Here is a 13,659-nt window from a genome sequence, read left to right as displayed (position 1 = left end):
TGATTTCATTATTTTTTCAGTCTCCAATCCAGAACGTCCAGTTTTCCATTCATTTGGAGGTGAGTAGATATACAGTTCTATTGCTTCTTCATTTCAGTCAGACACAACGTCCCAAAATCGGTTTGAATTCAACATTTACTGGAAAAACAAATGTATCAATAACTCTTCGAAACGATGGGGAAAACTGGTTATCGTGAAAAACAAGTTATATCATTTTCACGTTTACACATCCAGCACAAGTACACTAAGGACTGAAACACTATTTTCGGCGAGTGTTTCGTTGATCAAACTGAAGTTATCATGAGTTGAAGTATACTGATTTCCAGAATCTAACCTAGCCTCTTCAAAATTTTTGACATCAATCAGCCGTTTCCCCATCATATCACAACTCTCAGAAGTCATAAATTATGCATGCTAAAGATTACCAGGGATTAGAATTAACAACCGATGCTAACATAACCGACTACCGTCCCACTATTCATAGTGTCAACAATTTCGAAAAATGTTTTGTCATTCTGTTGTCATTTCATGAGTTCGGACTTCCATTGTCTGATATATGATATGAATTGATTCGAAATACCTGAAAGAATCTATAAAAAAATCAAAAAAGTTTAGCTGAAAAATAACAATTATATCAAGCAAAAAATCTGAAATTACAATGAAACAAAATGCAAGCAAAAACCTGAAAATAATAGAAATTGAAAAGAAAGTTTTTGGCTTTCTACCACTCCATCTTGATACAAAAAAAAGGAATGAGGGAATCTTCCAAAGAAAGGAAGGAAGTAATCAATTTGAAAATAAATAACTCTATACATGGATGTGTACATCATGCAAAGAAGTAACTTTCAGACACAAACTGAAAGAAAGTCCTCCTGAAACAGCCACTTTCATATAAACATTGAATTACACGAAAGAAAAAAATTCTTTCGAAACAAATACTTCTATATGAACACTGGATTATATATACAAAAGATACTTTTCTCTACTCAGTTTGTATTTCAAACATTCGTTGTGGAATAAAAATCAGATATCATTCACATGAGTTCTACTTTGAATGAATGGTAATAAATTGCACTTACATGGAACACTGTCACCCTCACTGGTGTACACCGATGTTTCGCCTTGAGACACTTGCCCCAAGGTTCTTCAGTACCAAATTGGATAACATTATAGAAAATACCCACACTTTATTCAATCATTCATGTGAATGATATCTGATTTTCATTCCACAACGAATGTTTGAAATACAAACTGATAGAGAAAAGTATCTTCTGTATAATTGAGTGTTCATATAGAAGTATTTGTTTCGAAAGAAATTTTTTCTTTCGTGTTATTCAATGTTTATATGAAAGTAGCTGTTTCAGGAGGACTTTCTTTCAGTTTGTATCTGAAAGTTACTTCTTTGCATGATCTACACATCCATGTATAGAGTTACTCATTTTCAAATTGATTACTTCTTTCCTTTCTTTTGAAGATTCCCTCATCTCTTTTTTTTTGGTATCAAGATGGAGTAGCAGAAAGCCAAAAACTTTCTTTCCCAAAAATTAATCACTCCTAAAAATATAACCCCTTTAATTCAAAAAATTGAACTATTATCACAAGATGAAAATTAAAAAATCATTAACAAGAAATGAAAATTAAAAATTAAAAGATTTCAAACCAAGTTACTTCACGACGTTTCGACTATTAGTATCCACAATCGTCTTTGGGTGATAACTGGAATTATTCTTCCGAGATTTAACTATTTATAGATCATTCGAGTGCTTTCACATATCCCCTCTTCCCTCTCTCCGTTTCATCGGTTTTAGCGGAAGATGACTTCCTTCTCCATTGTGAAAATGATGAGAGAACTTACGTTGTTGATGTGCTTCAGGAAGGTATCTAGTTCTGCATTTCCATGGTTCCATATTATGAAGGTGTCTTCCACATATCTCGAACAATGCAATGGAGAAGAAAGTTCACAATGATTTGCCATTCTTAGACGTATTGGTGAGGAGGACCGACACGAAATGAGTAACATCTGTCTATCGGAAACCCACTCACACAAGACAGTATCCAACCACCATCAATCGACTAAGAGAGGAATCATCAAGAGTCTACTAGACCGTACTTTCGGGCTCTGTAATATAAGGGAAGGTCTCGAAAAGGAACTAGGCATCATCAAAAATGACCTTCAACGGAATGGTTACTCCAAAGTGATGGTAGAACAGGCCTTAGCTAGAAGACAGCAAGAACTCCACAAGGAAGAGAAGCCGCCACAACCAGTACTTGTACTTCCCTATATCAGAAAATTGTCGAAAAGGATAAGAATCATACAACCGTGAAACTAAAAGGCCATTGAAAGTTCGCATTACCGAGCATAAGGCACAGTGAAGAAATCAGCAAATCATGAATAGCAAAGCCCGTTTGGACTCATCAACATAACATCAAGTGGGCTCAAGCTGTAGTCATCAACAAGGAAGAACACTGGTTTAGGAGGTTCAAAGAAGCCGCATATATGTTGTCTAACAATGCATTTAGCCAAGATAGCGTGGAGATACGCAACATATGGGAAACCTCTTATCAAGCGGAACACAACCAACTCCCGCCAAACGGTTAGCTTCCGCTAAAACCGACGAAGCGGGGAGAGAGAAGAGGGGACAGGTGAAAGCACTTGAATGACTTATAAATAGTCAGATCTCTTTCATATCTCTACGCTACGCTACGCTAATTACATCGTTGGACAACATGTATGCGGCTTCTTTGAATTTCCTCCTAAATCAGTGTTTCTCCCTGTGTATCATCTCAGCGTGGGCCCACTCGATATTATGTTGATGCGTTCAAACATGCTCTGCTATTCCTGATTTGTTGATTTCCCCCCATTGTGTGTGTGTGTGTGTGCGTGTTTCTTGTGCTCGGCAATGCGGACTTTCAGTGGCCTCCCACTTAGTGTCGGTCCTCTTCACCAATACGTCTGAAAATGGCAATTAATTGTGAGCTTCCTTCTCCATTGCCACGAGTCTGGTTGAGATACGTGGACAACACCTTCATAATTTGGAACCATGGGTATGCAGAACCAGACACCTTCCTGAAGGGCACCAATACCGTGAGTCCTTTCATCACTTCCACAATAGAGAAGGCAGTCAGCTTCCCCTACAACCGATGAAGCGGAGAGAGGGAAGAGGGGATAGGTGAAAGCACTTGAGTGACCTATAAATAGTCATCTCTCGGAGAGATCAGTCCAGTTATCACCCGAAGATGCTTGTAGATACTAACAATCGAAACATCGTGAAGTAACTTGGTTTAGAATCTTTAAATTTTTAATTTCAATTTCTTGTTAATCATTTTTCAATTTTCATCTATTGTTAATAGTTTAATTTTTTTGATATTTTGGTTGTTGCTTGTATTTTATTTCATTGTAATTTCAGTTTTTTCTGCTTCATATATTATTTTTCAGCTGATCTTTTTAAAATTTTTTACAGATTCTTTCAGGTATTTCAAATCAATTTATATCATACTAGACAATGGAAGTCCAAACTAATGAAATGCACCACGAAACATTGTCAACTACCTTCAAACAAATTCTGTTGTCACTTCTCTGAAACAGCATACACTGAGTCTGGACTTTTTAGTTTTTCGCTTGTTCATTAAATCGAGTTTCAATATTTCGTTGAAGCTGGCCAACATACTTTCTGTCACAGGTTTCACACTTTATTCCTTAGATATTTCTATTCTCAGTCATCATCCAAGGGTAATCTAACGCTTGTTGAGGTTAACTATCAATTTCAGATTTGAATTTGTTAATTTTTTTGTAAATTCGATATTTGAACTCATTTCATAGTGTATCTTGGTTCATATATAACAACAATGAATTTCAAAGTGTCTAAACTCACGAAGAACTTCTCCAATTTATAGTTTCTAATTGAAATGTGTTTTCATCCATTGAGGGGAACGTAAGAGTATAAAATTCTGATATTGTTTATTGCCTGATATGTTGAAAATAACAGGAGTATATCTGATAGAACTTGCATTCGTTCTACAAACATCAAGTTATGGAGGGTGTAACTGAATAAGTGTAAAACATTCAAGGAGATGATTCCTCATCGAAAAAAAGACAGGATCTTCCATATAAAGAAACTTCATTGGAGCATCCTTTGTTAAGATACAGCCCCTTAAAGGGGGTACATAAAATTTGTATGACAATTTTTTTCACAAGCACTGAAAAAGTTACAATGTTGAAATTAACCTGACGTTTTGCACTACTAAAAAGACACTTAGCCAGTAATTTATTTGGATTACCCCATGGTTGTAAGGGGTGGAAAACGCAACCCCTAAAATTTATTTCCAATGTTGCAAACAAATGCTTTGACGTAAATACCTGTCACCGAGCCTGTCAAATATTATTTAATCACACGATAAAATAGTAATTGTCGTTGTTGTTAGCCTGTTTGTCGAGTTGTTGTTTTTAGAGTTTTTGTTACTGTTGTCGTTATTATTGTTTATTGTTGAATAGATAAAATTGTGTTATTATCGTCGAATATGCCGGGTGAGCATTATAGCCATGAAGAAAAGTTTGACATGCTAACGTGCTACATTTTGTGCCACAAAAATACTGTAAATACAGCAGCAATGTATCTTCATACATATCCAGAAAGAAAGCAGCCATGTAAGTCCATTTTCTTAGAGCTGGCTCGAAATTTAAAAGAATATGGTTCATTTAAAAAGCCTGTTTTATCTTGAAAAAAGGAATCTTCAGAAGAATCTTAAAATAATGTTTTACAAGCAGTTGTTGAGAACCCTGAATATCAACTAGGCAAATCGAAAATAATGTAGGAGTAGCCAAATCCACAGCTCAATTTATTTTGCGTAAAAATAGATATCACCCCTATAAATTTAGGATTTGCCAAGGACTTAAACCAGGGTATTTCGAACGGCGCCGAAATTTTTGCGAATGGTATACACGCGCGTGTAAAGAAGATTATAATTTCCCTTCAAAAATAATATGGTCCGACGAAAGTATGGTCACTAATAATGGTATCTTCAACCGCCGCAATACGCATTACTGGGCTCAGCAAAATCCGCGTGTTGAGAAAATATCAAGACATCAAGAACGTTTTGGGTTTAATATGTGGTGTGCAATTTTAGGAACTAAAATACTAGGTCCGTTTTTTTACTATAATTCTTTGACCGCCGAACGATACCATCATTTATTGAAAAACTATGTAGAAGACTGTTTAGATAATTTACCTCTGGCACAGGTCAATAACTGTTGGTTTCAACAAGACGGTGCTCCTGCACATAATTCTAGACAAGTTCGAGAGTATCTTTCGCAGCGATTTCCTGGAAGGTGGATTGGAACCTTTAGTAGAGTGTCTTGGCCAGCGCGATCCCCTGACTTAACTCCTCTGAACTTCTTCATATGGGGTTTTGTTGAAAACCGGGTTTACCAACATTCTTTTAAAACTGAACAGCAGTTACGAGAATTTGTAACTGTCGCATTACACCAGAGATGTTACGTGATTTTTAAGTTCTACAGTTAGAAGATCATACTTATGTTTGGAAAATAACGGAAACCTGTTTGAACACCTCCTTTGAATTAAATAAAAAATGCGTTAATTTCTTTGTTGTTTTCATTACTTTAAAAAAATCATTATTAACCTACTTAAAAATACATTTTAAAAATAGAAAAATGCAATTTTCCCTCAAACTAAAAAGAAAACAATGGCATGTGTTACATCGTTGAATTCGTAATAAAAAATGGAATCAGATACAGGGTGTACTTTTTTTTCGGGCTATTTATAAAAATAAAGTTGATGATGATTTTTTGAAAACGAAACGTCGGATATAAAAACTAAAAATACCATCTTATAGTATCTTGAAAGTGCCAATGAAAAAGTGTTATTCGTTTTTTGATATCTTTTCAAATGAAGTCAGAAAAAAATAAAATTGATATTGTCAAATTCTCGTTTTTCCCAAATATCTCAGCAGGCCATGAAAATTCTTCAAGTTTTTAAACGGCATGTAAATAAGCTTTAAAGAACACAACTTTTTCCTAATTTAACCTAAGCTGTATCTCCAACAGGTACTGAGATTCCCATGCTTAGGATCCTTATCTTGGACACACTGTATATACGCTATAGTTAGAAAGCCCAAGTTCAGCGTCGGTAAATTCAAGTGTGAGCCAGGTTTCAGTGAAGATGAACAATTGCTAACATTTAAACTGAGGTCGGTCAGTTTAGTTCTAAGACCTCTAACACTTTGGCAATAAAGTCAAGGTCTGCCCGCCTTTAGTTTTTTTTAATAATTTTTGGTGTATTGTTAGAGTATTTTATAGACAAATTCTGCTCACCTGCCTGTCGACGCACTATGAGTTCATTTTTCACCGAGTCAAGCGTCTTTTTCTGATAGAGAGTTTGATCGGGTTGGAAAATATTTTGTAAGCATGACCTAATTTAAATTTCTTTCTTAGAATTTCATGCACCTCGCGAGCAGAAGACATAAAACTTCAATTGGTCGATGAACATTTTTGTTCTTCTTTATAGTTTTTGATAGTCGAAGAAAATCAATCATTATAGTCATTTTCATCGAATTCTCAAAGATATCATTGCAATCAATTGTTAAACTAATATTTTGTTTATATTTTCAGTTCCCATTCAGCCAAGTGGTTCATACCCTAGTAAGTATTATTTTCCGATTTCTTTCAAGGTTTTTTGCTATATAACAAAACATTTTTTGCATTCATTCTGGATGATGTTTCTGCAAACAAATTTTTGTATCCATTTACCAAATTCTCGATTATTCAGAAAAATATCATACATACTGAGTATCAGTATTTGGTACATGATAGGCGGTGTGAATCCACTACTTCGTCTTAGTTTACGAATTCTACTGTGCATTTCTTCAATGTCCCCCCCCCCATTTTATTTTGTGAACGGATCAACTAAAAAAATTGAAATTTCAAATAATGAAATTAATGCATGAATACTTTATTTTGAACTGAAATTGACAGATGAAACTTTCAAGATGGCGACTGTGCTGTGACACATCTTTTTTTGAAGCTTCACAACTCTAGAATATAATGTCAATATCTTCAACTACTACAAAATGGCGGAACTTTTAATAATTGCCTGAATACATTGGCATTTAACTACATAATATGAGGTAATAAGCTTGAGGTCAACTCGGAAGATGCTCGAAATGGTTGCCTTGAACTTCTTAACATATGAACAGTCTATCCGATATTTCACGCCGAACATTTTCGAACACAGTAACGTCAATATCTCTACAAATATTTATTATTCTCTGCCGTACATTCAATATAAGCAAGTTCAATTGTTTCGTTCACCTTTTGCTTCAAATAGCCCCATAAAATAAAAAAGTCCAAAGGTGTCAAATCTGGCGGGCGGGCTGCCCATTCTGTAGGACCTCAACGGCCAATCCAACGACCAGGAAAAGTAGTATCCAAATAGTTTCTCACTTGTCTGGAGCAATGTGGTGGGGCTCCATCTTGTTCGAATAAAATATCCATATCGAATTCATTAGGATTTGCTTCGACGATTTTAGTGTCTGCATGACTCACGAACATGCAGAGTCATGCAGACCATTATTTTTGAGAGGAAACATTCTCACTATTACTTGTATTTTCATACTTGAAACTGTATGCCTGATTTACAAAAAACATAACATGGTTGGAACTCCGGAACCTACAAATTACATAACCCGGCAAGTAACTGAAAATAAAATACATATTTCTGTTCCAAAAACAAGCCAGACGAAGTATTCTTTAAATTATGCAAGTAAAAAGCTGTATAATCACATACCTTCCGAAATTAGGAAGGAAAAAAGTTCAGAAATCTTGTTAAAGATGCCCTTGCAACTGAAGCGTACTACAATCTTGATGAATATTACAATGGAACTTTTTTGTGATTTAAAATAGGTGTTTTTTTGTTGTTCATATTAACATCTATACTTCAAATTATGTTTTATACTGGGATATATCTGTATCTGTAGGGTAGGGAGGGTGAGTGTAAGCCCACGCACTTAGGCCACATGTGACCCATTGTACATCCTCCCGAGGAGTTGTCCTCCTAGGTCATCGTCCATCCTGTCCTTTCCAGGAAGGTGGACAGGTCGCTGGGAGACATCTCCTTTATATCTGCAGGCGTAGACCAAGACTCGCCGAATACTTGACGATAACTCCAGGCACTCGCACAGGACATGCCTGACAGTATCATCTTCCTGTTCACACATCCTGCATAGAGGTGTGTCCACCAGCCCCATATTATGGAGGTGTTTCCTTAGTTGACAGTGACCAGTCAGAAATCCTACTGTTAGGCGTAGATTTTTCCTGGTCATTGCCAAATATTTCTTCGGCGCCAGCTTCCCAGGGTCACCCAAGGTGATCCTTGCAAGATTACATCCTTTGGTTTCATCCCATCTCTTTAAGGATTGAGCATGGGTGTAACACTTGACTAGTTCTGCAATTGTCGAAGTCATCAGGCCGTGGGTACCACTGGGTCCTAAAATTCTTAGTCCAGCAGATTCCTTGGCTGGAAAGTCGGCAATGCGATTACCTTTACTCCTCTTGTCCCTTTAATCCACCTCAGGATAATGTTATTATCTACCGATGCTTTGGCTAAATCTTGGTGACACTCTAGTACTAGCCCAGAGGTTATACGTTGTCTGTTCAAGGCTAATAGGGTTTGTCTGCTGTCACTGCAGATTGTTATGTTTTTGTCAGAAATTCCTTTCTTGGATAATTCTTTTGTGGCGATTGAGATACCAGCCAGTTCTGTTTGGACCACGCTGGTGTTTCTTCCCATTCCCCACTTAATTCTTAGGCTTAGTGATCTGGAATTCACTCTACACCCTGAGCCTTCTTTGGTTTTTGAGCCGTCTGTATAATTCCGTATTGCATTTATATCACCTGACTGTATGTTCTGCTTTATTTGCATTTTTTAGAGTTTATTATACACAAACCTGGGTTCAATTGCATCGCTTGTTGCCTGCAGCAGAGGTTCCGTAGTAAGCGCTTCCCGCCACACGCCTAGCCTCAATTGACCCATTCCTACTTCGAGGTTTACACCAGCCGTGCGCAATCGTACGATGGCCATCAAGGTAACCTCCTTCACGTACAGATCAAGAGGGGTCAGGCCCGTGATTGATTCCATTGCCACGGTTGGTGTTGTTCTCCTGTGATGTTTAAACAAGCCATTCGCTGTATTTGGTATAATTTTTGGATGGTCGTTGCTTGTAGAACTTTCGGTCCCCATACAATGGCTCCATACGTTAACATAGGTCTTATTATTGCAGTGTAGATCCAGGTGACCACACGGGGTGAAAGACCCATGCGCGTCCCACTGTCCTCCGACATTGCTCATAAGCAACGTATGCTCTTTTTGCTCTACTCTTTAGATGAGAGTTCCATGTTAGCTTCCTGTCGAGAATAGTACCAAGGTATTTTACCTCTTCAGAGGAGTTTAGTTTGCTTTTGAAGATTTCGGGAGGTTTTAAGCCCGTTAAACTTCTTTTTCTGGTGAAAAGGACCATCTCAGTCTTCTTGGGATTGATCGACAGTGAGTGTTCCTTACACCATGTTTCTATCAATTTGAGCCTAACCTGCGCTCTATCGTACAGTGTGTTTACAAATTTGCCGGTCTGCAAGATAACTATGTCATCTGCGTATGCGATTGTGTAGAATCCATTTTTGTTAAGGTGATTTATCAGGGTATCCAGAACTATGTTCCAGAGAAGGGGTGATAAGACCCCTTCCTGTGGACATCCCCTCATGACCGGTCCTTTCACTGTGGTGTCTCCTACATTAATACTTATTGTATCCATTCTCCTACTACCAGGGGTACATTCCTGGAGTGTAGTTGCTGGGTAATTGTTGGAAAGGTTGTTTTATTAAACGCTCCCTCGATATCTATGAATATACCCAGGGTGGATTCTTTATTGTCCAATGATCTCTCGATTCTGCCAACCACATGGTGAAGGGCAGATTCAGTAGACCTTCCCGGAGTATATGCATGCTGATTTGGATGAAGTGGGTTGTGAACTAGTACTTCATCTCTTATGTACCGCTCACATAGCCTCTCCATGGTTTTTAAGAAAAACGATGTGAGACTAATTGGTCGGAATGCTTTTGGTATGGTGTAGTCCATCCTACTTGGTTTGGGTATAAATACTACTCTTAATTCTCTCCACTTACTGGAATATATCTCAGAGCTAGAGAGGCTCTGAATATTCCAACCAGGTGCGGCATAAGAGTGTCCAGTCCCCATTGAAGTAGGGCTGGTCTTATACCGTCAGCTTGTGGTGACTTGAAGGGGGAAAAGCAATTACTGCACTAGCAGATAGCCAGTCGTATTGTAAGGGTGTTGTTGGTACATCCGTCCAGTTCGTCGTTTCAGGAAAGACAGAACCTAGGTATTAATTTAGGCAAGTAAAAAGCTGTATAATCACATACCTTCTAAAATTAGGAAGGAAAAAAGCTATAAAAAGTTCAGAAATCTTGTTAAAGATGCCCTTGCAACTAAAGCGATATACATATGATGAATATATACATATGATGAATATTGCAATGGAACTTTGTTGTGATTTAATATAGGTGTTTTTTTGTTGTTTATATTGACATCTATACTTTAAATCATATTTTATACTGGGATATATATTATTTCATTTTCATGGCACGTGAACTTATGTTCAAATTGTGTATATTTGTTATTCACATCTTTTGAAAGGGAGTATACACACTTTTTATCTACAATTTGTTGAATTTTATTTTTTATTGTTATATTCTATCTATTAGATATGTGAATTCAGTTTTGCTCAAATTGTGTTTCTGTGTATTTGTGTTTTTGAATTGTTTTTTTTCTCTTATTCTTTGAAGTGCTATATATACCAGATTTTTTAAGAAGCTTTGTCAATAAAATTGTATTTTCTTGGACAATGAAGTATATGTCTATCTATCTATCTATCTATCGGGTTGTTGGAATCGCCATATGGCAGATAAAAAGGAATATTTCTAGAAATATCGATATTGATGTGTATGTCTTCAGAAAATTATCAAATGTTCCGCCATTTTGTTGCAGGTGAAGATATTGACGCAATATTCTAGGGTTGTGAAGTATTCGTCAGGAGCTTTAAAGTGATGTATCACAAGGCCCCTCTTTCCATTTGATTTTTTTTCTAGATGGCGCCTAGTCGCCATATTGAAAGGTTCATCTGTCAGTTTCACTTCAAATCATAGTTTTCATGCATTAAATTCATTATCCCAAATTTAAATTTATTGAGTTGACCCGTTCAAAAAACAAAAGGGGGACCATTAATTAAAAATTAGATTGAGAACTGTGGTTGAGTGTTTTGTAGGTTCAGAGTTTGTCGATATTTTTGAGCATCACTGGTTTATAAAGTTCAATGAAAAGATAACTACTAAACAGAGGAAGCTTTTTCATATTTCATACATTATAAAATGTCATGAATTAACTCATATTATTATTATTGACAGGACAAATGATAATTTTGCGGTGATACATAATCCCGAATGGACAAAAATTATTCGAAAAACTTTTCTGGTACCTTCTTTCCTATATCATTATTCTATTTTTTCAGTGTTGGCAAGCGTAAGTGGAGGATATCCGGGTGCAGCTGGATTTGGTGGAGGATATGCAGGTTGGTTTATATTGAGAATAATTCATGTATTGGATTTTTTTAATAATCGAGCAATTTTTTTGCGCTGAATTGAATGTGGAATCAAAAACAGAGTGTGACGATCCATAAATTGAGGTACATAGTTCGAAATAACTTGTCTAGTTGAAGAACTCCAGACATCACCAGAAGTTAGCAAATGAGACTTTGTCGAAACGTTGTGAAAATAATTCTTATGAGGTAGCCAAGCGGTTCGACGTGGGTGCTTTGTTCACTCACTCGAATTGACTGCCGTGTTGGTCGATGGTTCAATCCCCAGTCTGAACAATCGATTTTCACTTGCTTTCGTCCAACCCGTGTTAGGAATCACACGTTAAAAGGTAATACCTCGTTAATCCCTACCTCGCACAAGTTTCGACTTCTGAGGGTTGTCGTTCGTAGGGGTGCGACAGTTGGTTAACGGAAAAACAGATTTTAAACAGATATATATATATATATATATATATATATATATATATATATATATATATATATATATATATATATATATATTTATTTTTTGATTTTCATGGAATTATTTTCCAGCAGCTGGACTGCATTAACCTTTCTAGATTTCATATCATTTCTAGAAACATGTGGATTCGTTTTCCGATGGCATTTCAGGTTAGCTTCCCAAATTTCTGCTACCGCAGTTGTCGGTTGATTGGTCAAACCACCAACACTGACATAAAAACTTGGCAAGTTGACTTGGGTGTCACACCAATAGGTGGTTCCACTTATGTTTCGTTTGCGTTTACGCAGCTATTTTTATCAAGTACTTTCTCGGTTTTTTCTCATTTTGTCTTCAATCGAGGACCGCCTGCCCGGTACTGACGATGCCCAATAGGCTGAAACAGCTGTATACCGGTGGCTCTTAAATTGAAATCAATATGGGAATGATCAAAGAGTACTTATCTATTTATTTTCTGATTTTCATGGAATTATTTTCCAGCAGCTTGACTGCATTAACCTTTCTAGATATATATATATATATATATATATATATATATATATATACAAAGATAAAGATGTTATTAAGTGTGTTTGATATAAATCAAAAAGGAAAATTTGTGAACAGAACACTCAAAAAATGGAAGCCAACCGCGGACACGTGTTTCTGGCTATTGGCCTCATCAACGTGGTGCAGCCAATTGCAAAGATGGACAACAACTGGTTACCAAAAATGAAAAACTTCACATATGCACGGTGTCACCAACAACCAACAGGAGCTAACCGCACATTTATGGTTTCAATATATATATATATATATATATATATATATATATATATATATATATATATATATATATAAATAGAGATTTTATCGAGTGTGCATGATACAATTCAAAAATGAAACAATTCGTGGACACAACACTCCAAAAAAGGGGGGCAAACCGCGGACGCGTGTTTCTGGCTATTGGCCTCATCATCGCGGTGCAGCCAAGTGTAAAGATGGGCAACACTTGTTTGCCGAAAGCAGAAAACAACACATACGCACGGAGTCAACAACAGAAGCCAACCGCACATTTGTGGTTCCAGTTAGAAGACCTAAAATTCCCAGGCTACATCTAACATGACCACGAAGGCAGCTATAGCTACCTGCGTGACATCCAGGTCCAGGATATAAATACAAATAGAAATTTTATCGAGTGTGCATGATACAAATCAAAAATGAAACAATTCGTGGACACAACACTCCAAAAAAGGGGGGCAAACCGCGGACACGTGTTTCTGGCTATTGGCCTCATCAGCGCGGTGCAGCCAAGTGTGAAGTTGGGCAACACTTGTTTGCCGAAAGCAGAAAACAACACATACGCACGGAGTCAACAACAGAAACACGTGTCCGCGGTTTGCCCCCCTTTTTTGGAGTGTTGTGTCCACGAAATGTTTTATATATATATATATATATATATATATATATATATATATATATATATATATATATATATATATATAAATATATATATATATATATATATATATATATATATA

General features: G+C 36.6%; 2 protein-coding genes across 16 annotated transcripts in view; one reads left to right on the top strand and one right to left on the bottom strand.

Annotated features, from left to right (window-relative positions):
* LOC111504932 (pyrokinin-1 receptor) overlaps positions 1–13,659 on the bottom strand; it is a 443,518-nt gene that overhangs the window by 322,218 nt on the left and 107,641 nt on the right. The window lies entirely within an intron of this gene.
* Positions 1–13,659, top strand: part of LOC111504933 (inter-alpha-trypsin inhibitor heavy chain H4) — a 100,045-nt gene that overhangs the window by 54,303 nt on the left and 32,083 nt on the right. For 5 of the 14 annotated variants that reach the window (XM_074185346.1, XM_074185343.1, XM_023159657.2 and 2 more), the window contains exons 9-11: positions 21–59; positions 6,626–6,655; positions 11,593–11,652. In XM_074185346.1, the coding sequence (XP_074041447.1) occupies positions 21–59; positions 6,626–6,655; positions 11,593–11,652 (129 nt within the window). The remainder of the gene's footprint in view (positions 1–20; positions 60–6,625; positions 6,656–11,592; positions 11,653–13,659) is intronic. The other 9 variants (XM_074185348.1, XM_074185345.1, XM_023159662.2 and 6 more) reach the window with 2 other exon arrangements.

This window comes from Leptinotarsa decemlineata, unplaced genomic scaffold, assembly GCF_025532065.1.
Source record: "Leptinotarsa decemlineata unplaced genomic scaffold, Ldec_3_MD MMD2_tig00026374_RagTag_RagTag, whole genome shotgun sequence".
Classification (NCBI taxonomy): Eukaryota; Metazoa; Arthropoda; class Insecta; order Coleoptera; family Chrysomelidae; genus Leptinotarsa; species Leptinotarsa decemlineata.
The sequence above is the reverse complement of the archived record's forward strand: the minus strand, read 5'-3'. Positions and strand labels throughout refer to the sequence as shown.